The sequence below is a fragment of the Watersipora subatra genome, chromosome 5 (genome assembly GCF_963576615.1).
Source record: "Watersipora subatra chromosome 5, tzWatSuba1.1, whole genome shotgun sequence".
NCBI lineage: Eukaryota > Metazoa > Bryozoa > Gymnolaemata > Cheilostomatida > Watersiporidae > Watersipora > Watersipora subatra.
Window position 1 is genome coordinate 58,654,012 of NC_088712.1, and position 25,054 is coordinate 58,679,065.

Consider the following 25,054-nt stretch of genomic DNA (forward strand, 5'->3'; position numbering starts at 1 on the left):
AAAAGTTTTTTCAGTAGGAGCAGCTCTGTTTCCTCAGGCAAGTCCTGTCGGAGCCTTCAACAGGTTTCTGTTCCTAGAGCAGTGCATTTACTTGGTCTGATACTGCAGGGCTGTCCACAGCTCTCTGGGTTTTTTCCTTTTGCCAGGACGTTCTTCCAGTATGAACAGTGTCGCCATTTTTCAGGCTGCCCAGTTCATCTAGAGTCTAGTGATCCTGATGCAAGTCCTGTGGTGGATTCCTTACAATTGTCAGAGATCCCACTGCTGCCCCCAGTGTAAAGGTCTTGTGCGACCTTCACTTTCCTCCACTAGTACAAAACTCGGTGTATGAGTTTATACATATATTTACTGCTTAGTTCATAAGTTGTACTAGAATGCTCAAGTAACAGGCAATGAACAGGCCCAGAACATCTCTGCTCTTTACTGCAAATGTTCGTGCTTATACAGCTGGTAGGACCCGCCTATGTTCTACTTGGCTGGGCCCGGTTCGGCTCGGCTTGAACTCAGCTTTGGCTTGACTCGGCTCTGGCTTGGCTCGGCTAAATTCAGGTGGGCGCCATCCACCACAGTACATTAACTACTGCAGCTAATTTCTATACATAAACATTAGTAGATGCATCACTGACAGGGTACTACTACTTATAGACCTCTGACAGCACTGATGATGTTATAGAGCTTAGGCTATTTTACTTGACTATGTAGTACATGTAACTTGATCTTTCATGAGCAATTTCTTAATTGCTTTTCGATTCAGCGAGAGTTTTTTAACATTCTAGAGCAGGCATGGGCAACGTGCGGCCTTCAGGCCAGTGCGGCCTTTTTGCTGCTTTAAAGCAGCATTTTTGTTGCTGGCTAAAGAGAAAAACATTGAATGTGTTTGCTACTGCAATCTGAATACTGCAAAAATCGATTGTCATTTTGGCATTATATAGAAATTGTTTCTCTTATTGATGGATTAGCACAGTCATAATGAGTTATCATTGTGCTTGTCCTGCAGAGAAATAAAAGCCCCTTTTTGCATGGGGATCCCCTCCAACTGTTTCTTTCCATGACAAAATATTCACCAACTTTGCAGCAGTGAGTTTTCAGGTGCAGCAATGGCAAGTGCAGCAAAGATTATATAAAAGCAAAGTAAATAATAGTAATACAGTCATTGCAATAACTGGACAAAGTTGGGTTTTTCTAATTTCTATAAATTTCTAAAATTTTATAGTGTTAAAGCAATATCTGAAAATTCATGGTAGGAGCATTGAAATTTTTAGAAACGATATAGGGAGATAAACATTCTTTTTCCTGCATTGGGCATTAAAAGTTATAGGACATAGGTGATGGTGGCCTTTTATCAAATTACCCTCCGAAAGTGGCCTTATGCCCAAAAAGGTTGCCCATCTATGTTCTGGAGTGTTGTCACTCTGAACACAAGTTTATCTCATTGATCAAGTGTTATATTCTTCTGCACTTCAGTCAAAAAATTTTAGTACAATGTTAATAAGCTGATATGTCTCCATACATCTACAGACTAAATCTTATTAAAAATAAATCAATATTATGCGGCAAAATTTCTATACGATCATGATTGTGTCGATAATACACGTATTGTTTGCTCAGGTGATACATAGAAGTATTGACTGCATCGCTAATGGTTGGTGCTTTTGTTATAACCTTTTATAGTGGTTGTGCTAATAACAATATTGGTTATTGATTGACTTAGTTTTGAGCTTGCGTTCGACTTGGAGCCTTTCAATTGGCTAGCAGCTTGTGTTAAACAAGGTAACGATATAACTTGTTTGGTTGTTTGGTATATTTTTAAACACAGCCTCTATAGCTACATATTTGCAAAATCCCATCTGCTTTCTTGTAAAATTTCAGTTGTTACGAAACTTGCAGAGAACAGGAAAAGAGCTGACAAGCAGGAGGAAGGCAAAACAAGTTGTGGATATTGCATGCAGATTTTGAACGTAGATAAAGATCCTAGAAACTTGGCCTGTGGCCATGCATTTTGTTTCAGCTGTTTAAAGGATGCCCATGCTAGTAGTGGTTTGACTAACATAAAGTGTTCTACATGTGGGTGAGTAGACTATATGTTGTGTCAGTCAACTTGATTTAAAACAGTTTGAGCAAACTTCTAAACAGAAATTTTGTAAAAACCAATTGGCTCATTTTTTTCTAAAAGAACAAATTATAGAGTGAATTATAACAGAACACAGTAATTTTTTATTTTTTACAAAAATTTGCTTTATCATTTAATATGACAGATGTTTTTACCAGACTGATTCATTTCAGCTTTGTGCTAAAATTTAAATAAGTAAGAAAACAATAAAATCATTTTATTTTGTTGACTTAATACAATGACAATAAGCTAACACTTCTTACCAATCCGCAAAGGCTTTGTTTATGTAGCTTAATAATCAGGACAGACTGTGATTGACCTCTGTATGTTAGCATCACAAGTTTGTAGCAGCTAAAATAATGATAGCAATGCATAGTGCAATGGTTGTATTGAAATCATAAAATTCAAATAATTACATGTAACAATCTTGCTTGTACGGTATATTATAGTTAACCATCTTTTAAAACTGCAAAAAATTTATTGTATGTGCGAAAGTTTTTTAATTGTCATATTATCTTCTGATCAATTTATCTACCATCAATCTACATGTATATTGATATATAGTCCAAATAATAATTTTTATTTGCATTGTAACTCTCAGCTAATTTTCAAAGCTCTTAGCTTTCAAATGTCAGCTAATTTTAAAGGTCTTCTCTCTTATTTATTTAGAAAATCCCAGCTGTGTGATATTGACGATTTACCATCATACGTGGCTACGATTGAAGGTGCCTGTCCAGATGTGGTGTCACTCTGTGACAGGTGTACTGTTGATACTGCTGTTAAATACTGCATTGACTGCGGAGAAAAAATCTGTGCTAAACATCTGGTGGTGAGCTTTAAATGTATATTGCTGTATACTTTCGCTATGATAAAGGCCTACGCACACTATTGCTCACATCAGCGTTTAGCAGTGCAACAGACCACAGCGGTTAGCTGTGCAACAGACCACAGCGGTTAGCTGTGCAACAGACCACAGCGGTTAGCTGTGCAACAGACCACAGCGGTTAGCTGTGCAACAGACCACAGCGTTTAGCAGTGCAACAGACCACAGCGTTTAGCAGTGCAACAGACCACAGCGGTTAGCAGTGCAACAAACCACAGCGGTTAGCTGTGCAACAGACCACAGCGGTTAGCAGTGCAGCAGACCACAGCGGTTAGCTGTGCAACAGACCACAGCGGTTAGCTGTGCAACAGACCACAGCGGTTAGCTGTGCAACAGACCACAGCGGTTAGCTATTTTGATGTCATCACCAATAGTAAGGTGTACACACTACAAGCAATTAATTGTTGGGAACCGCTAACCAACAGCCCATAGAAATTATGAATTTGCATTCATGATATGGCGAGTCTTTTTGTTATCTTTTAATTATCTAATTAATCTAATTATCTGATTATCTTTTAATTAATTCATAACCAGAGTAGTTCTTCTCCATGCTTGCTGAATTGACGTCAATCTTCACAAATGTTGAAATGGGAGCCAATGCGGTTAACAAACAGCTGATCAAGATGCAAAAAGTTGTAATCATCGGTGTCAAAGTTCAACACGTTGAAAGTCCAATGCATCATTGCTAGCAATAACAACATTGGCTGCTCATTGCAAAATGATGTCATAGCGGTTAATTGTTGCAGTCTATCGCGCAGCTAAATGTTGGTTTGAGCGACAGTGTGTATAGGCCTAAATGTCCAATATATTGTTCATTGATGATCATTGAATAAAATAAAAGTTATTTAGGACAATTGTTTCCGCTGTCACAAATTACTCCATATGCAAGGTAGACCGCAGTACTTATTACATTTCTTTTAAATATAAGGTTGCTCTGCTATCAAATATACTCTATATAAATCATATCACTTGATGTAATATTATCCAAGTTTGATGGCAAATAGTAGATAACATGACTGAACTGGCAACTTTCCGAGCTGTGCCTTCAATATTGACTGAGTCGCCTACGACCAGCATAATGTCCTTGATACTCATTGTATTAATTTCCTTTTTGACTGAAAGAAATATGCCTTTCAGTTCTGTACTCTGCTCAGCTATTTAACTTAGTACTGTAGATATCGCCTTCCTCTGAAATAAATATTACGTGTTAGTTATCCCATTCTTCAGCAATGACTTGGCCAACATAAAACTCTGATGTGGTAGTTAATATATCTTTCTGATTGGTTATCTCCTTTTTAACTTCTATTACTTGTCGGTTCTCTGACCCTCTTTTAATGTCTCAGTGGGTTTAAGTAGACTCTAGTATCTGTTTAAATAGAGCTCCGATCTGTTGGTTAATTTATCTTTCTGATCGATTCATCTCTTGTCAACTTCTAATGTTTTTTTGTTTTTCTAAACCTCTGGTAATGCACCTTCTCTGATTGATTCTCCTCAAAGTTTATTTTAATTGATTCTAGTATCATTTGGTAATTTGCTGACCCTCTGTTTAATATATCCTTCTTCATAGATTATTCAACAGCTTGCTTATGTTTGTAGTTCCACGACGGCTATTATGAGGAAACGCATGAGACAATAGACATTCAGCTATACACAGAAAACCCAAGTTTATACAACAAGGTCATCACTTGCATGCACCATGAAAATGAAAATGTTACTATGGCCTGTACAAACTGCTACCATTTCAACTGTAAAGTGTGTAGCAAAGAGATGGAGGCCTATCCCAGAGTACCAAGTTCTGATGTTGTATTGCAACACGTGAAAAAACAAGTTTCTTCATCAGTAGATCATACTGCAACACGATATATTAACAAGTGTAAAGAAGGTAGGAATGTATTTATACATTATTATTACCTCAACCGTATAATCCTATGTTCCACATTTCTATATTTTCAAATGTCTAGAAAAAGCTGTTTATGTCTATGTTAATTTTTTTACAATAAATCACATTTCTATAATTGCAATTGCTTTGCAGGTGAAATCGACGCATATACTGTAACAAGATTAAAATTATTGTGAAATATTTTAAGGTTTTTGTTCTTTTTTCAGAAACTTGGCACTAATTACAGAGGAGTAATTTAGTCTTTACATTACTATTTTTGTATTCAGGGCACATTTTTAAATTTCTGGATGAGATACGAGCCCAGATAATCAAAGAGTTTCAAGGAGAGCTGAACAACGCATCATCATTGGTAGATGAATGTGCGAAGCTTGACAAAGAGTTTTGGAAACAGCTAGATACTTTACCCGACCAGTGTAAAAAGATGATTGTTGATGTCGAAAAGAAAGCAAAGGAACAGGTATTCTGATGTTATATTTTCAGTCTTGATCGCAAAAAACTTTTGATAACACCAACAACATTTTACTTTCTAAAAATGGTAAACCTTTTTCAACAATTTGAGCAATCAAGTTTGCAGTTGCTATTGATAACACACTGTTTTATTTTAGTTGAGATTTTGAACAAAATGTTATTTTACTTCATCTAGCATCAACCCCTCTATAAGATGCCGGAGAGCTTCAAAATGTAAATTAGTTTAAATAACTACCTTCCATACTCTGCTAAAGCGGTGGTGCAATTGTATTCAATTCAGTACTTATATAAAATCAATCAGTTCTCCTGACTTATTCTAGTGTCAGCTTATTGAGCAGCAAAAGAAAGAACTGATTAAAGAAATACAGGAATATGAAACACACTGGACAAAAAAGATTATTAGCTTCACCGAGAACTTGACAAAGACGAGAGAGCAGATTGAGGAGGCCATAAGGTCAACGCATATGTTCTTGAGAGAGTCATCCGTTGTTGAGTTGGTAAAATCTAGAGGAGAGAAGCTAGCTGCTCTGGAGACGGTCAACAGCTTATACCTTGGCTCAAGCCCTCTTCCACGTGTGAGGAAGCTGAGGATAGGTCAGTGCTGGCATTCTGCTGTTATTACTAAAACAGAATATATACATGTATATTAGTATAAAAATTGTCTAGTTAAAATATTTAAATATAGTGTGTGAGTGTGTGAAAGTATAATGTGTTAGGTCACAGAAGTTAGTAGCAGCTGGCACAGAAATTAGCAGTTAAGCTTAATCAGTATGATTGGAAGATTAATGAGGGAATTATATTATTATTTTAATGGCGGTAAATTTTAACAATTTTAATTTTAATGGTTTCCTCATCCCTGTTAACCCGTGTGGGTGGTAATTTATGCTCTAACTTGGGTCTCTTACCAAAGACCTGGGAGTTTGAGCACTTGCCTCAAGATCTTTGCTGTTCCCAATAGCGCACTTTTCTGCAACTCACCTGAGTTGATTGCTGTTGTTATTTGGGCAAGCCACATTTTATGTGCCGGTGTTATTGCACCCAGTGCCCCAATGACTATTGGGATTACAGTTGTTCTTACATCCCAGCATTTTTCAATTTCTTCTCCAAGAGAGAGATATTTCTCTACCTGTTCTTTTTCTTTGCTGGCTATATTGTAGTCATTGGGTACTGCTATATTTATTATAGTAGCCCTCTTGTTCTCCTTGTCCACCACCGCTATATCTGGTTGGCTTGCTAAAACATGCTTGTCAGTCCGAATGTAGAAGTCCCAGGGGATCTTAGCGCGGTCATTTTCATTGACCTTACCAGAAGCTTCCCACCAGTGTTGTGGTTTATTAAGGCCATACTCGTCACATAGACTTCTATACACAACACCTGCGACATGATTATGCCACTCAGTGTATGCGTTTCCTGTTAGCTGCTCGCATCCACTGATGATGTGTTGGATAGTCTCAGGTGCATCTTTGCACAGTCTGCATCTAGGATCATCTCTAGTGTGATAGATTTTTGTTTGGAGTTGCCTTATTGGGAGCACTTGTCCCTCGGCTGTCATGATTAGCAACTCTGTATTGGCCGTTAGGTTTCCTTTTTTCAGCCACATATATGTCTGGTGAAGATCGCCAACCTTAGATATTTGTTGGTGATAAGCACCATAAAGAGGTTCCATGTGCCAGTCAATTTCCTCATCATCAGGGCGAAGCTCCATTGTCACAGCAGCCAATTGAAATTCAGCTAGCAACTTATCGGAAATGGCCATAGAGGCTGCATAGGCTTTGATGATTTGTTCTTCCTCTTTCACTGTCTGATGTACACTTTTGAGTTCCCTACCGCCACCTTTCCTATCGAGATACAATCTAGTAGTATCAGATTTTTGGTGGAGTGCTCCATGCATGGTCAGCAGTTTATGAGTTGCTATAGTTGTTTCCTTGATAGATTCTTCAGTCCACTTTATTATGCCTGCTGGATATCTTATTACTGGCAGTGCGTAGGTATTTATTGCCATGACTTGGTTCTTGGCATTGAGCTGGCTCCGTAGGACCAGCTCAATGCCAAGAACATATATATATATATATATATATATATATATACAGTCAAACATGGATAACTCGAACTTCACGGGACCAAACGAAAGTGTTCAAATTATCGGAGCGTTCAAGTTATCAGAGCACTGTCACAAGTCCATGTATTTACTTATTTATTAGTAGATACATGTACATATACAAGCTATAATATAAATCAAAAGCACAAATGACTTGTTTCAAATTAATTGCTTCTAATGTAAAGTTTAAAACGTTTTTATCAAAAAGTATAGAGATTTTTTTATCACTGGACATTGGTTTGTTGTTTGAGGTGATGTTATTGCCAGGGAGTTTTTTAGATTGACATTGGCAAAACTTGATCATTGTTGAAATGCTCAAAAGAAAAGACATCTTTTTCTTTTGAGCGTTTTACCCACGATCAATTTTGCCGATTTTTTTTTCAATCTTATGCAAAGATTACCTCACTTTACCTTGCTTCCACAGGGCGATCGCTAAGCGGATGTTTGGTATAAATAAAATTTCACCAAACCTTTAGAAAAGTATTTGACAAAAACACTTTGCCGTTGGTGGTCATAACGACGCTTATGAATTAAGAAAAGTTGAGGTTTACCTCTATGGCTTGGAATAAAGTGATTTTCTAAAGCGATAACAACCGTTTCGGTAGCCGTTGGGCAAAAAACAGTTCGAGTTAACAGAGTTGAGTTCGAGTTATTTATAGAAATTTATCATTACGTGGGAACGGACCAAAGAAACCGTTCGAGTTAATCATGTGTTCGAGCTATCCGTGGGCGAGTTATCTATGTTTGACTGTATATACATATATATATTGTATATATATATATAAAATAGATTCCTCACCCCGGTTAACCCGTATGGGAGGTAGTTTCTACTCTAACTCGGGTCTCCTACCAGAGACCTAGGAGTTTGAGCACTCACCTCAAGATCAAAGCTGTTCCCAGTAGCGCACTTTTCTGCAACTCACCTGAGTTGATTGCTGTTGGTATTTGGGCAAGCCACATTTTATGCGCTGGTGTTATTGCGCCCAGTGCCCCAATGACTACTGGAATTACAGTTGTTCTTACATCCCAGCATTTTTCAATCTCTTCTTCAAGAGGGAGATATTTCTCTACCTTTTCTTTTTCTTTGCTGTCTATATTGTAGTCATTGGGTACTGCTATATCTATTATAGTAGCTCTCTTGTTCTCCTTGTCCACTACCACTATATCTGGTTGGTTTGCTAGGGCATGCTTGTCAGTCCGGATGTAGAAGTCCCAGGGGATCTTATCGCGATCATTTTCATTTACCTTACCAGGAGTTTCCCACCAGTGTTGTGGTTTATTAAGGCCATACTCGTCACATAGACTTCTATACACAACACCTGTGACATGATTATGCCGCTCAGTGTATGCATTTCCTGCTAGCTGCTTGCATCCACTGATGATGTGTTGGATGGTCTCAGGTGCATCTTTGCACAGTCTGCATCTAGGATCGTCTCTAGTGTGATAGATCTTTGTTTGGAGTTGCCTTGTTGGGAGCACTTGCTCCTGGGCTGCCATGATTAGCGACTCTGTATTGGCTGTTAGGTTTCCTTTGTTCAGCCACATATATGTCTGGTGAAGATTGCCAACCTTAGATACAGTATTTGTCGGTGGTAGGCACCATGAAGAGGTTTCGTGTGTCAATTTCCTCATCATCAGGGCGAAGGTCCATTGTAAGAGCAGCCAATTGAATTTCAGCTAGCAACTTATCTGAAGTGGCCATAGAGGTTGCATAGGCTTTAATGCTTTGCTCTTCCTCCTACACTGTCTGCTGTACACTTTTGAGTATCCTACCACCATCTTTCCTATCGAGATACAATCTAGTAGTATCAGATTTTGGGTGGAGTGCTCCATGCATGGTCAGCAGTTTATGAGTTGCTATATCTGTTTCCTTGATGGCTTCCTCAGTCCACTTTATTATGTCTGCTGGATAACTTATTACTGGCAGTGCGTAGGTATTTATTGCTATGACTTGGTTCTTGGCATTGAGCTGGCTCCGTAGGACCTGCCGAAGGCGTTTCATGTATTCAGTAATGGCTTTGTGACGTACCTCGGCTTTGTGGTTGATGTTGCTTTGCATAATCCCCAAGTACTTGTACCCTTCTTCTATATCTTTAATGGTACCATTTGGCATTCTTAGGCCATCTGTGAGCATAGAATGGTTTTTCTTAAGAATTAGCCTTCCACATTTCTCAATACCGAAGGTCATTCCGATGTCCTTGCTGTATACCTGAGTGAGGTTTATTAGTGAATCAATGTCCCTTTCTTTGTTAGCGTACAGCTTGATGTCATCCATGTTCTATAGAAGAGGTGGCTTATCTTGGTGCCACTTTTAAACTGGTACCCATAGTGAGTCTTCTCCAGCATATTGCTTAGAGGGTTTAGGCATATGCAAAAGAGCAGCGGTGATAAGAAGTCACCTTGATAGATGCCTCGCTTAATTTTTACACTCGCCAGCTTTTTACCATTAGCCTCCAGTTCCGTCTTCCATTTGGTCATTGACATCTTGATGGATGCCACAAGAGCAGGGCGAACATTGTACATACTGAGACACTCAAGTATCCAACTATGGGAAATTGAGTCATAGGCCTTTTTGTAGTCGATCCAAGCCATGGCAAGATTGGTATGCCTTCTCCTGCTGTCTTGACAGACCGTCCGATTTACCAGTAACTGATGTTTGGCTCCTCGGGTGTTGCGCCCAATTCCTTTCTGAGCACTGGTCATATAGTGACTCATGTGCTCTTCCAGTTTGTCTGCAACTATTCCTGAGAGCAGTTTCCAGGTGGTGGGCAAGCATGTTATTGGTCGATAGTTCTTGGGAATCGGCCCCTGCTTTCGATCTTTTTTAAGAAGTACAGTTCGTCCTTTGGTCAGCCATTCCGGATGGTTGCCTTCTTCTATTAGGTATTCCATCTGCTTAGCCATTCTAGTGTGAAGTGATGTCAATTTCTTCAACCAGAAGGCTTGAATCATGTCATGGCCAGGTGCTGCCCAGTTCTTCATACGCTGCACTCTGCACTTGATGTCCACTTCGCTGATGGTGAGTCCTTGCTGAGCCACAGTGTGTTGGTGGCTCTCTTTAAGCCTCTTCAGCCAATTTGCAGTAGTGTTATGAGTAGTCTCTTTCTCCTAGATGTCCTTCCAGAACTCTGAGGTGCTGGATCGGAGAGGATCTGACATTGGCCTCCGTAGTTCACCTTTGAACTGAATGAACTGAGTGAACCTCAAAAGTGGGGCTATATGGGAAGGATGCGCCAACTGTGGATAAACATGCGCCCTGAATTGCCACTAACCGCTAAGCAACTTGTAGCTCAGAAGAGTAACATAATCAAGCGGCATCTCATATCAGAACTTGAGGTAGATGACATTAGGGAACAGTTCACCCAAGTAACCTCAACCAACGAAGAGTGCATATCATCACACACCGTCACACATACACGATCTTGTGTTGACTCACAAGTTGAAGACATGCACTTTGACCTTGACCCAAGGGTGAAGGAGCTTGCGGAAAATATCATCAACAAAATGCCAGCTGCTAATGATTATGGAAGCAGGGTACCACTACGGAGAGTTAGCAAGACCATACCCAAGAAGCTGTTAGAAGACATTAACTTGGCACTGGAGTCGATCTCAACTAAATCGATCAGTGAGACTAATGCCTTAATCTACAGTACGGCAACCGTCGTCTTGGAAGAGATGGGTATTAAGCCACTGTCAACAAGGCTTCAAGCCACTCCATCTTGGCAGCTGAGGCTACAAAATAAGATCAAGGACTTGCGCAAGAAAGTTAGTAGGCTCAGTGAAAAGTCTAACCACAGTTTGGAGCATCCATGAAGGGAAGCCACAATAGAAGCTCTAGAATCTGCCAAACAGCAGCTAGTAGCACTCTCGGCACGACTGAAGCGGTACACCAAAGAGTGGGATAACAAGAGAATGAACAAACTGTTCATCAATAATCCATCTAAAGTCTATTCAAAGTGTATATGTATATATATATATATATATGTATGTACGTACGTATGTACGTACGTACGTACATACGTATGTATGTACGTACGTATGTACGTACGTATGTACGTACGTATGTACGTACGTATGTACGTACGTATGTACGTACGTATGTGTATGTATGTATATGTGTGTATGTATATGTGTGTATATATATATATATATATACATATATATGTGTGTGTAAAGTCTTTATTTGAGCGTCACCTCTAATAAACCGCCAATACAAGGAGAGTTGAATAATAGAGCGTCATAGCATTTAAATAGAGTTTTAATGTATATATGTGTGTATCCATATATGTGTACTCGCTGAATGCCTGGCATTGTCTAGGTAATAAAAAGTCTTCGGACAAAAAGTTTATTTTTATTTAACCTATGCAACATTTACCATTTTAACTTTTAAACTTCATATTATGGGAAAAGTGTTTTTTTTGCCGTTCAAATGAATTAGGAAAAAAACTAAAACAACTATTAAGGTTTTTAAACTTTTTCAAATAACGGTACTTTTTAAAGTTTATATCATGAAAGATGTGCTTTGTTGAAATAAATTAGGAGGAAAAATAAAACCACAAAGATCTTCAAATGTAAGTTTGAATTATTTGCAAACAATGGCTAAATATAGTCTGTTTTGCTACAATTACAGTGAAAAATTATTTGGTATACAATTACACGATTTTAGTTTGATTCAATGTTAGTATCATGAGGCAAAAATATCATTTATAGTTGTATAGAAACCAGTAGTAATTATCTAATGTAAACAAATCCTGGTAAAAACCATCATCATTGAAACAGAATAACATGTTAACCTTGGTAACTATAGTTACTTCCAATGACTTTTATACATTTTATGGTTATGATATGTAAGAAAATGCAACATTAAAATACACTACATGCAGAGCATACCATGGAGAGTTTTCACCCTCGAGACAGACGTGTAACATAAACGCTGAAACTAACTTACATGAATTTAGCTTACTAAACACATACCTAAAGAAAGTTTTAGAATGTATTTTAGTAAACTTCAAACTCGTAAGTAAAACGTTATCACTTATTTGTTTGCGAGTTCGCTTTTACCATAATGGATAACGCTGAACTGAAATAGTGAGCAGCATATATCTCTTTCCGGCTTTGTGGGAGGTGTTTCGGCGAACAGCATATCAAGTTTTTGTTATTTCGTCATAATCGGTGCAACAGTTGTCAATTTTAATTTAGAGAGAAATTTCTGTTAGTATTTAATGGCAGGAAAACAAATTTGCCCTAGTTTGGCGAGGGTGAAAAACATCGTGTTTCATAGAATTAGGCAAAAATATTTTAGAACAGTTGCATCGTCACCTGTGGGGGCGGGGTATCATTGAATACATAATGTAGCATGTGCAGTCAAGAAAAGGGTATCAGGTATATGATAAGATCATTAGAATTGTGAGAACAGAGTAGCTTTGTGGGTAGATGCATGGTTAGAAACTTGCGGTTGCAGTCATCGTGAGTTCAAATCCAGCATAAAGCGAAGTTTTCATTGCAAGACTTTAATAGCTGTAGCGGGACAGACAGATGATGAACACAACAACATTACAATGCACTACGTGGTGAGCATACTATGGAGAGTTTTCACCATCGAGACAGATGTGTATTCATAGCTGTAGTCATCTATCATCAGGATAGATGATGACAGTGACAGCCATTTCAAATAGCTGCAGTTTCACTCTGATGCCATGGTTGCAATTATGGAATAAAATATGCAGAGGAGATTACTAAGGATGACTACTCCACTAAACTTTACATTTTAGGTAAGAAATTGAGAATGGAGGTAGAATTCCTTTCTCAACACTCCTTTCCTTCGACATGCAAAGAGGCAAGTTGTTACTATAGGTTTGGTAAGGAATTTGAGGAGTAGTATGGCCGGAAAGTGGTTCCTGGTTATGGTACACTGCTAACATTTGAATGCAGAGAATCAGTATGTAGCTAGTGAAATTTTTTTTTTGGTATTTGCAGACATCTGTTGTTCATAAGCTAATGCTAACATGTGAAAACTATAATAGCCGAGATCTTTTAGTGTTCTAAATAGTAAAATATTGTTTCGTTTCCAAAATGATCGACAGACTCGCTCTAAACATGTTTCTCATGCCTCTGTTTATTTTCATCAATTTTATTTTTATGTTAATATGAAGTTTGTCTGCTAGAGTTTTTCATCAGCAGCAGTTTCATTTCCCATCAGTAGGAGCATCCTTTCCCAATTATATTTGCATCCTAATTTGTGGAAATAAATATAATGCTGTGTTATATTGTGATCCAACAGAAGCTACATTGTAAGATGTTTTTGTATGATAAACTAACAAAAATATATAGTTCCTCCATAACTGTAGCATCAGTATACAGACTGGTGTAACTGTCAATGTCATTCCAGTAGCAGAGTTCAATATGTAAGCTATTGCGTGCATGTGTGAGTAATGTGTGTGCCCTACGAGTGTTTGTTGTTGATTGTCGTACTAAAGCGTTACAGTTCTGAACTGCAGCTACCTTTGCTCATTCAAAGCCAAACTTTCTCGTCTCAGATTTAAATAGTCATAATCCATTCAGTGTAGTTTAACCTTCGACACTTGCCTCTATACTTCTGTATTAAATTACTAAACCAGCTTAGCTTTGAATGCATGCACAGCAATGAGGTCCGATGGCTGCTTTTAAAATTAATTTCTGATAGTCTATCACAAATAAAATATAGAGAAAAATCTTTAGAGTCAGTTCTTCATTGAAAATTGTGAAGCAGCTATAATATTTTTACAGATTAAAATTAATTGAATACAAACACAAAAATGTGAGCACATGATAGCTCTACTAGAAATACTAATCTTGGTCGAAATTGCATATTGCACAAGAGAAAACAGTTGCAAACCAATCGGTAGAAAAAAAGAGCTAGCTTGTTAAATAGTCATTACAATCGTCTGCTGTACATGTAATTTTAGAAAAATAACTAGTGTTTTGAGAAATTTAGAGCATCTGGTTTCAATCTAAAATTACGTAAAACTAAGACATCAAGTGTTTTTTCCCAGGAAAGGTTATCAAGGGCAGCATAATCTCAAGTAGGTAATAAGTTCAATAGTTCAATTATTACTACAAGGAGTTTGCAATAATTTGCTCGGGTACATAAACCGGTGCGTAGTTCTTATGACAACATACTTTGTTAAAACAATCCTAGTCTAATATAGTCTGGCCTGAAAAGGCCTGATCCAGCAAGCGCAGGTACAACTAAAGCTGAAAGAGTTATTAAGATTTACGACAAGGGGAAATGTTGGACTAAAAATAAGTAAAAATCTGAACCAATTTTTTTATTAACTATGTTCTGGTGGTCAATGAAAATGACCAAGCACACATACATGCATGAGCTAAAAATTGTACCAAGAAAGGAAAACTCTCAAAACAACAGGTATCTCAAAATATTCTTGTAAAACAACTATTGCCTCTATGATAAATTCCAAGTGTCCAATTTGATTTTCCCTGCATTTAATGGATTCTAAAATAATCTACATGTAGAGTGATGAAAAGGTGTTGAGTCAATATTAATGCTACTGGGGTATTTATCTGGTGAGGACATGTAGAATATTATTAATATACGGTTTAAAGTCCACCAATATTTATTTTTACAACTACTGCATATTAAAACATTTTTCAAATTGCCAATGGTGTCAAGTCAGCATTCCTTTCTTGAAAAAGGAAATGCTGACTTGACACCAATTGCGTGACGCTACATGAAAAAGTTTGTGATTCCAAATAAAACCTGGCTTGACAACATGGTGTTTACCAATTGTTCTGCTGCGACAGACAGAACAATTCTGCCCAACTAGAATTTCACATATATCAAGTTGCAGCAGTGCCAGGACACTTCGGCCAGGACACTCCTGCCAGGAGTGTTACACTATTACTGTAAATTTTCTATTTGAGCACCAAGGAGCTGTATTTTTCAACACTTCCCTTATAGTTGGTTTTATTAGAGATGACATTCAAATAGAGGGTCGCACTGTACTTTTTGACTAGGTCGTCAGAATTTTTGGAAAATGAAATCACCTATTTCAGGGGAGAAGTGATGCTAATGTCACATATATTTTGCGCTCTTCTTCAGGAGGTGCAACATTAAGGCTATCGGCACTCAGCATTTTTTCTAAAACACCGTCGCTTAAACTATGGCAACCACTACAGCAACAACGAAAGAATTGTTATTGATGTAGCCGAGTCATTATTAGTATCATTTTATAGAAACCTTTCTACTAATCACTTTCTAGTATGGGTTCATAAACGTCAAAGAATGTCAAAGTGGAGGTTAAATAGATGTGGCATTCAATTGGTGGCACTATATTTTTCAATCCTTTTATAGTGGCATTCTATTAGAGGTGGCACTCAAATAAAGGCAGGTTCAAATAGAGTCTTTTATGTAAATGTCTAGCTGGCCAAAGGATATGCAAAAGAAAAATCTTGAATGTCCTTTGTGTGTGGTCATGTGGTAAATACACATGTGAATTCACAAAAATTTATCATGAGTAAATTTGCATGTTGCGTCAAAAACAAGTGTTGCATCATGATACAACAATTGTTGATGATTTCTACGAGTTTGATTTGCTAACAAACAATGAGAGAATTTAAACACTTATGAAGAAAATAGCTGTATTGCTTTAGCAGATAGGCGTGCCTAAGCAACAATGGATCTACTAATGAGGCGCCTTATGGATGACTATACCTCACAAAGCTTGCGCATGTCTTAAAGCCTTTAGATACATGATAGTTAGTAGCACATACGAAATATTGTGTGAGAAGTCAGAGGAAGTACTGACTAGCGGTGAAGACTAGCAGCAGATACTATATGGTAAAATAAGCAAAAGTGCTACATAGTTCATAGACAAGAAGAAGTGAGTAAATGCTGCTAGGTAATTATCCAAACAACATGTCAACTAGAATGCCAGACGACGTGGGCGTAGTCTCTCAACCCCTCAGTGTGTCTGTTCATGTGGATGAGCTGCCAGCTTCTCATCCAGGGATCAGTGATTGTTGTGTCAAGAGGAAACGAATCCGTCTGCAACAAAAAAAACAATGTTGGTTCAGATCTTCTGATAAAATTATAAGCATTTTACATAGACCTTTTAAATTTTCAATTCACTACTAACATTCTTTGCCAAGCTCAATGTTTAAAAAGTAATAAAAACCAAAGGAATTTTTAGAATATAATTGGGGGAACAACTCTGATTTTATGCCTGAGGAGCCAGGCTTTCGCATCTATATACAGTGCTGAGCAAAATTATGAGCGCCTCAATGTTTTCAAAAATCATAAAATGTTTCTATTTTTATCCCTGTTACAGCCTCAAATTTCAATTTAGTCCTTACAATATGCATATCAACAGACTCAGAACTTTGTGCTGAAGAGAATGGTATAAAGTGCAACTATCAGCATCTACAATAGTTGGTCATTGTCTGTCATCATTCGCTGTCGTTTGCTGTCTGTCCAACTGTAGCGATTAAAACCTAGCAATGATTTGATCTCGCAGAAGATCTGATCTCAAAAACCTCCCGTTTACAAAGCAACAAGCTAACCCATTATGCTACACTGGATGCCATGGATTCAACGTGCCATATGAGTCATTTGCGTTAATTTGCATCTATTAGTAGAGATTAACAAAGGAATTGAAGTATGATAAAGGATATCTCTCAGCACAGATGAAATGTAATAACTATATATTTATTAATATAGAGATAAATATAGAAAGTGAAATATGATTAAGGATATCTCTCAGCACAGATGAAATATAATAATTTTTGGTAAGAATAGTATGAATGTACATAGACTGTGACCAATTAGAGGTGTTAAAGAGAAGAATAAGATTGTCTAGGCTGAGAAATGACTCAGGTAAATATGGTTCATAAGTATAACAAGCTAGTATATCGTCTCTTTCGTAGAATATGAATATTTTAACGAATGACTGACTGATGTAGAGTTTAGTCAGCCTAATGAATAAGATAAATGAAAGAGGTGTCTTTTCTATGAATATTATTTATGTATTACTATAGAGATTAACATAGTAAGATGATATTGTAAGAGAACCCTACTAACATTTCCTGTCTCTACTAACTCACCAATTTTATTGTCTTGTGTTAAGTAAAACATCGCTGTATCCGGGTCTAAGGCGCCACAAGGGTTGTTTCGACGTGTTTTGACGTGTCTCGACACGCCTTCACTTCCTGCAATTATCTTCCATCCACGCTCGGCATTATGACTTTTGAAGTTCAACTAGTAACACGCAACTGATGATTTAATTGACGATTTTTCTGTTCAGAACATTTTGGCATTTATCGCTAATTTGTTTCGTTTGACTTCTTGATTTAGCTGTGTGAGTGTTTTTCAAAGACGGCAAAAGGTTTGTGTCGATATTTTTCTATTTCTATAATATCGTTATTTTTTATATTGCTGTGGAAGAACTTTTAAATATGTTAATCATTTGTAGATTTCACGGTTTCGGTGTTGACTGAATAAAACATCAACGAGTCATCTCCAAATCAGTGAATCAATTCCAGCTTAATACACTTGCCAGCTACGAACCTAGCGTAAACCGCTATAGTGAAATCTTTCCTAGAAGAGAAAATAACCAACGAACATCAAAGAACTGCTGGGCGGACTTAAAGGTGTCTCGTATTTACCGAACGCGTGTACACAAGTGCCACAACTATTGAGCCGACGTACTGGCTATATTCAACTATTGAGCCGACGTACTGGCTATATTGAACTATTTAAAGGACATTGATTGACGCGGAATCCCTGAGCCGCCGTGCAGACCTACACTATTGATATACCACACAACATCGTAACGCCATTTAAGTCGACGAATATACGTTCAGTAATTACCGAAACAACCAACCGGCTAAATAGAACAATATATCTGCCGGCTAAGAACCCTATTCAGACTATTGAGATAAGGAAATATTAGGATACTCGGAAGCGTTAAACATTTCGATAGCTTTATTAGATAACTACTGAACAATTTTAGATCGTTTAAGATTTAAAAAATATTAAAAATTGTCACTCTGTTTTGAAACTGTCATATTATTTTTTCTTTGAGCAATTTGCAATCTTTTGGATTACTATTCTTGTAAACTGCCCTGCTTGGATGGTGGCTAATTTCGGTTGGTAATCGATTGGCACACGGTTTGGCTGCCGCGGTTAGTGTCTTTTCCGAAGTGTCTGACATTTTTGGCCGGCCCTCGCTCGTACTTTATAATCTATTGTGGCGCTTTCGACCAAGTTTGCAACTAGTATTATTTTGTTGACTTCACATACCTAAACTAGACGTATTGAAATTTCTTGTAGATCACATATTTTGCAGCTTCAATGGTATTGAAGCTCTTTTGTGTAAAAGTATAAGATTTAATTTTTGTATTGATATTGACTTGACTGTGGTATTTACTTTTAAAGCAATCTATTTCAGCTTTTTCACCCTTTTGATTTTCTGTAATTATAAACGAACTCAGGGTATTATCATTATTGCTCTTTTAAACATCATAATGAATTCAGAACAAGATGTCAATTCAGCAGAGCACACGTCACAAGCAGGTAGTGGCCACCGAATGAATAGCCCACCTATATTTAGAACATCTGATCGTATCAAAAAGTCTACATTACTCAAGGATATTCCAAAGTTGATAAATGATGAATTGGAGAAAATAGAAGATTTTCTGACGAATATGCACACTGAAGAAGAAATGCAAGATTTTTCTTCTGCTATCGAGAAGATGTTAGAGGAAATACAGGAGAAGTGGGTCGAATTGTGTGAATTGACTGATGATAAGGAAAGGTTAACCACACTACAGAACATGTTTGAATATTATGGGTCAACTGTTGATGATTGCAAGAGAACGTTAGCAGAGAGAATAGAAGAGGCAAGCAGGGTCGACTCAGCAGAATATGACAGTGATATAGAAAGAGAGCTGGAAGAGGCAGCTGCAAAGTTTCAGCAGCTGATGGCTAGAAAGAAGGCAAGGGACTCTCAGAGCTCTTCCACAAACAACAAGAACAATCGTCTTCCAAAATCTGAGACAGGGTCTGCAGCTTCAAACGCTGAGACAAAAATGAACAATTCCGGTTCAGGTGAAATACAAGCCCTCACCAAAGCATTGATCGCAACGATGAAGTCCACAAAGCGCTCAACCCTCGAACCCAGTGTTTTTAAGGGTGATCCTACTATGTTCAAGGAATGGGAAATAGACTTTGACGCCTACATTGAATCGGAAGGCTTAACAGGACTGCAACCACTAAGACACCTCAAGAGGTTTATTTCTGGCAAAGCATTTGATGCAGTCAGTGGGTATTTTCTTACCAACACAATGGATGCTTATGAAGACGCAAGGAAAGATTTGAGAGAAAGATTTGGTAAACAGTATGATGCTGCTCTCGGATTAAGAAAAAAGCTTGAGGAGTTTCCAAAGATTGGCACAAGGGATGCTGACTCTATGAGAAAATACGCAAATCTTCTAAGTCACATCAAATCCGCAATGCGAGGTTGTGATGAGTTACGCCTATTGAATGACAGAAACCAAAATGAGATTCTTGCTAGGAAATTACCAGAATGGATGTTGAGATCCTGGGCCAAAAAGGTGAGAGTGTGTGTAAAAGAATATAGCAGTTATCCTACTTTTAATGAATTTGCAGAATTCGTCAAAGAGCAAGCTGAAGATATGGAAGAAGAACGAAAGATCAGCGGACAGGAAGCAAGTCAAAACTATCAACATAAGCCAGATTTCAATAAAAGGGAAAGGAGCTATGCTCCAGCCAATCCAATGAAATTACGAAGCCATTCAACAGGAACCTCTCAAATAAGTGAATGTCTTTACTGTAAGAAAACCCATCTAACGAACGAATGTTGGGCACTTGCTAAGCTGCCAAGAGAACCAAAGAACTTATTTTTTCAGGAGAATGGTCTTTGCTTTGGCTGTACTAAAAGAGGACACGTATCAAGACAGTGCCCAAACAGAGCCTTTTGTTCCAAGACAGGATGTGGGAAAAGACATCCAACAGTCCTACACATCGACTTTTCGACAACATCTAAACATTGGAGAAACCAAGAACAAGCTGCGGTTCCGAAGCCACCAAGTGAAAGAAGCTCAACCACATCGATGCCCAGCACAAATATTCAGCCGGGAAAAGAACCAAGAGCAGAACTTAAACGGATATCTTCAAAGAAAACTGGTACAACAGGTAACACCCTCAGCATGATCTTGCCAGTGCATATAACTACTGACAAATCTCCTGCAAAAACGCTACTTGTATACGCGCTCCTTGATTCAGGTTCAGACCACTCTTACATCAATACAGACTTGGCGAAATATCTCCAACCCGACTACACAAGAGAATTGGTCACAGTAGAAACTCTCACAGGAGAATCAACAAAATGGGTCACTTTATATCAAGATATTAGAATACAAGGATACGAACAAGCAGACTTCACTTACTTAGATGCCTATGGTTGGAAAGATATTGCATGCAATCGCGACCACATTCCTTGCAGAAATAATGTGGCAAAACTATCTCATCTTAAAGAGTTTGCAAGCAAATTGCCACCTTTGATGGACATTCCCATTGGATTGCTAATAGGAGCTAATTGTCCCGAGGCTTTTGCCCCTTTAGAAGCATTAGTTCAAGTCAAAGGCTTGCCGTATGCCAGGAAATCAATGTTGGGGTGGACCGTCTTTGGAGCAGACAACAGATGGCAAGGAGATAGAAGACTTATTACACACCGTACATGCATCAAGCTCGACGATCATGTCCTCATATCTCAAGAAGACATAAAATTTCTAAACATCATGGAACAAACAACGGAAGTGCTACCATCAGGGTCTTATCAGATGGCTTTACCATTTAGGCAGCGACCACACTTACCAGACAACAAACGCCAAGCCGAACAACGCCTCACTTCACTATTTAAGAGATTTGAGGGCGACTCGGAGTTTAAACTACAGTATGTACAATTCATGCAAGAGATGTTTTCGGGGGGCCATGCTGAAGAGGCTACCAATATTGTTCCTCAGAAAGGTTGCGTGTGGTATATACCACACTTTGCAGTAAAGCACCAAAAGAAAGGCAAACTCCGTGTGGTATTTGATTGTGCAGCTACATATTCGGGAACATCTGTAAATCAGCATCTGCTTCAAGGCCCTGATTTGACCAACAGTATGCTTGGGATTTTGTGTAGGTTTAGAAAAGGAAAAATCGCAATCGCTTGCGACATAGAAAAAATGTTCTTCAATTTTCATGTTACTCCATCTGACAGAGATTATTTGCGCTTTTTATGGAAAACAACAGAGGGAGAAGTCAAAGAGTATCAGATGACAAAGCACTTGTTTGGAGCCACATCTTCACCTGCTGTTGCCACTTATGGTCTGAGAACTTTAGCAGACGACCATGCCGGGGAATACCCAAAAGCTGCAGAATTTATACGGAGAGATTTCTATGTTGATGACGGTATCACAAGCGTGAACACAACGGAAGAAGCCCAGCAACTTATTGAGGACGCTAGGGCTCTTTGCGCAACAGGAAATTTAAGACTTCATAAGTTCATTAGCAATGATTCTTCAGTTTTATCATCGATTCCCGAGTCGGAGAGAGCAATCGATTTGTTTGCAGATTATCTGTCCCCTCAACGTACCCTAGGATTGGAGTGGGACCTTAATAAAGATTTTTTCAGATTTAGTGGAAATGAGGTTAAAGCGGGGCCTGTCACAAGACGTGGCATACTGTCTGTAGTCGGTCAGCTTTTTGATCCCATTGGTCTTTTAGTACCATTCACACACCAGGGAAGAAATATACTGCAGAAGGTCAATAAGACTAGTGTTGATTGGGATGAACCTCTCAATGAGGAAATGAATCAATTGTGGAACAGATGGGCTACTCAACTGTCACAACTCCAACTAGAAATACCTAGGTGCCTGGATCGGTTGCAGACGCAATGCGTGTATGAGCTGCACACATTTTCAGATGCCTCGCTGGAAGGCATTGGTGCCTGCTCGTATTTGCGATCCATTGACAACCTAGGAAATGTTTGCACCAATCTTGTGTTGGCAAAAGCAAAAGTCGTACCCAGTAAAGGGGTAACCACCATTCCGAGACTAGAGCTACAAGGTGCCTTTTTAGCCACCCAACTCAACAAGACGCTTCAAAGGGAACTGCACATGGATATAAGCAAGTCATTTTTTTGGTGTGATTCAACCATCGTGCTTGGCTATATCTGCAATGATAGGAGGAAATTTCACACGTTTGTTGCTAACAGAGTTTACGGGATTAGACAAGCATCTAACCCTGAGCAATGGCATCACGTACCCGGGGCAGAAAACCTTGCCGACATAGCTTCTCGAGGGATGGAGGCCGAAAAATTAAAACGCACCATGTGGTTTACGGGTCCCAAGTTTTTACGATCGCAGCCAGAACTACAACATAGATTACAGTTGGACATGTCGACACGAAGAGAAGTGTCAGAGGATGATCCAGAAGTTAAGAAAGTCCAAGTTGTCAGAGCGACTGAGATTTCAACACTCATAGACATGTACAACAAATTGAAGAAGTATAGCACGCTCAAGGGACTGCTAAGAGCCTTTGCTTACTTACTCCAGATGGCCAAGAACAAGTCCTTAAAGATTCCTCTGACGCGACCATCAATTGAAAATATCGAAGCGGCCAAAAGATTAGTAATGAAAATTACACAGACAAAATATTTTCAAGAGGAAATCAGAGTTTTGAAAAAAGGTAACCAAGTGATGAAAACAAGTTCGTTGCTTCGATTAAGCCCCTACCTGGATCAACATGGCTTAATAAGGATTGGTGGGAGAGCAAGAAATTCTTTATCTCTTACCGAGCTAGAGAAACATCCAATAATATTACCAAAGAACTCTCACTCGAGTAAGCTATTTATTAACTACTACCATGAAATTTCACACCACATGGGACCTTCCTACACGCTAACATCCATGCGTCAAAATGGCCTCTGGCTCATATCGGGTATAAGAACAGTTAAAAAACAATTAGGTCAATGCATGCCGTGCAGGAAGATGAAAAGAAAGCCTATGAGACAGCAAATGGGAGAGTTACCTCAAGACCGAACTAGCTGTGCCCCACCGTTCACACACACAGGAATGGACTGCTTCGGCCCATACGCGATTAAAGAGGGAAGGAAGGAAATGAAAAAGTACGGATTAGTTTTCACATGTTTGTATAGTAGGGCTCTCCACATTGAAGTTTTAGATGATTTAACTGCCGACGCTTTTCTCAATGGACTACGTTGTTTCATCGCCATACGAGGTTCTGTGATAAAGCTCTATTCTGACAATGGAACAAACTTTGTCGGCGCCAAGAATTTGTTGGATGCGGAAGCAAAAAGATGCCTATGCGATAGAGGCATAGAGTTTGTATTTAATTCCCCGACGGCAAGCCACCAGGGAGGCGTTTGGGAGAGGCAGATCCGTACCATCAGAGCAGTGCTCAATGACATATTAAGGCAAAGTCCTAGACTCGACAGTACTTCCCTAAGAACGGCATTCTATGAGGTTGCTGCTATTGTCAACAACAGGCCCTTAGGAGCAATCAACATCTCTAATCATGAAGAAACACCAGTCACACCAAACATGATTCTAACAGGAAGAAAGGAACCCACTGCGCCACCACCTGGAGATTTTGATGAAGCAATATACTGCCATGCTAGATGGAAAAGGGTACAGTGGGTAGCTCAAGAGTTTTGGAGAAAATGGAAGCTGGAATATCTAGACAACATCACGCGTCGTCAAACCTGGACGAAAGTTGAAGACAATTTGAAGGTCGGAGATGTTGTACTTATAGTCGAATCCAATGAGCCGAGGAACATGTGGCAAATAGGGCGAGTTGAAGATGTGTTTCCAGGTAAAGACGGTTTAGTGCGTAAGGTGACTGTGAGGCTGGGAAATTGTAACTTAGACAAGAAGGGGCGAAAGATGGCAGAACCAACTTATCTTCAACGTCCCATACAAAAACTTGTAAAACTCTTAGAAGATATATAATTCCCACTTACATTGCCCATATTATATCGTTTAATAGCAACCTCTGTTTGTGGTGCTAATTCAACTTTAGATGTTAGTTTTTTGTTTTTTTTTTTGTTTTATGTTGTTGCTTGTGTTGGTTTTGTTGTTGTTAGGATAGAACTTTATATATTTTGTATTACTAACGTAACCTTCAAACCTATTGTTTTCTATTAGAATATGACCTTGGTATTACTACTATGGTTTTGCAAAAAAGGTGCTGACATGAAAAAAAAAAAAAAGGAAAAAAAAAGAAAAGGACATTTGTTGAGGCCAATTGCGAACATGGTGCAGCGGAAATATAAAATCTATTAGAATTTATATTTGGTGGGAGTGTAAGAGAACCCTACTAACATTTCCTGTCTCTACTAACTCACCAATTTTATTGTCTTGTGTTAAGTAAAACATCGCTGTATCCGGGTCTAAGGCGCCACAAGGGTTGTTTCGACGTGTTTTGACGTGTCTCGACACGCCTTCACTTCCTGCAATTATCTTCCATCCACGCTCGGCATTATGACTTTTGAAGTTCAACTAGTAACACGC

The 25,054-nt window shown here is 38.6% G+C and overlaps 1 protein-coding gene across 1 annotated transcript; it reads left to right on the plus strand.

The window, feature by feature from the left end:
• The first annotated feature begins 463 nt into the window (after nt 1–463).
• On the plus strand, nt 464–24,493 carry LOC137397530 (uncharacterized). Its single transcript, XM_068083822.1, has 6 exons — nt 464–549; nt 2,780–2,939; nt 4,590–4,716; nt 5,160–5,350; nt 5,682–5,955; nt 18,990–24,493. Exons 1-6 carry the CDS (start codon nt 464–466, stop codon nt 24,491–24,493), a joined length of 6,342 nt encoding a protein of 2,113 aa, XP_067939923.1.
• Nucleotides 24,494–25,054: the final 561 nt, after the last annotated feature.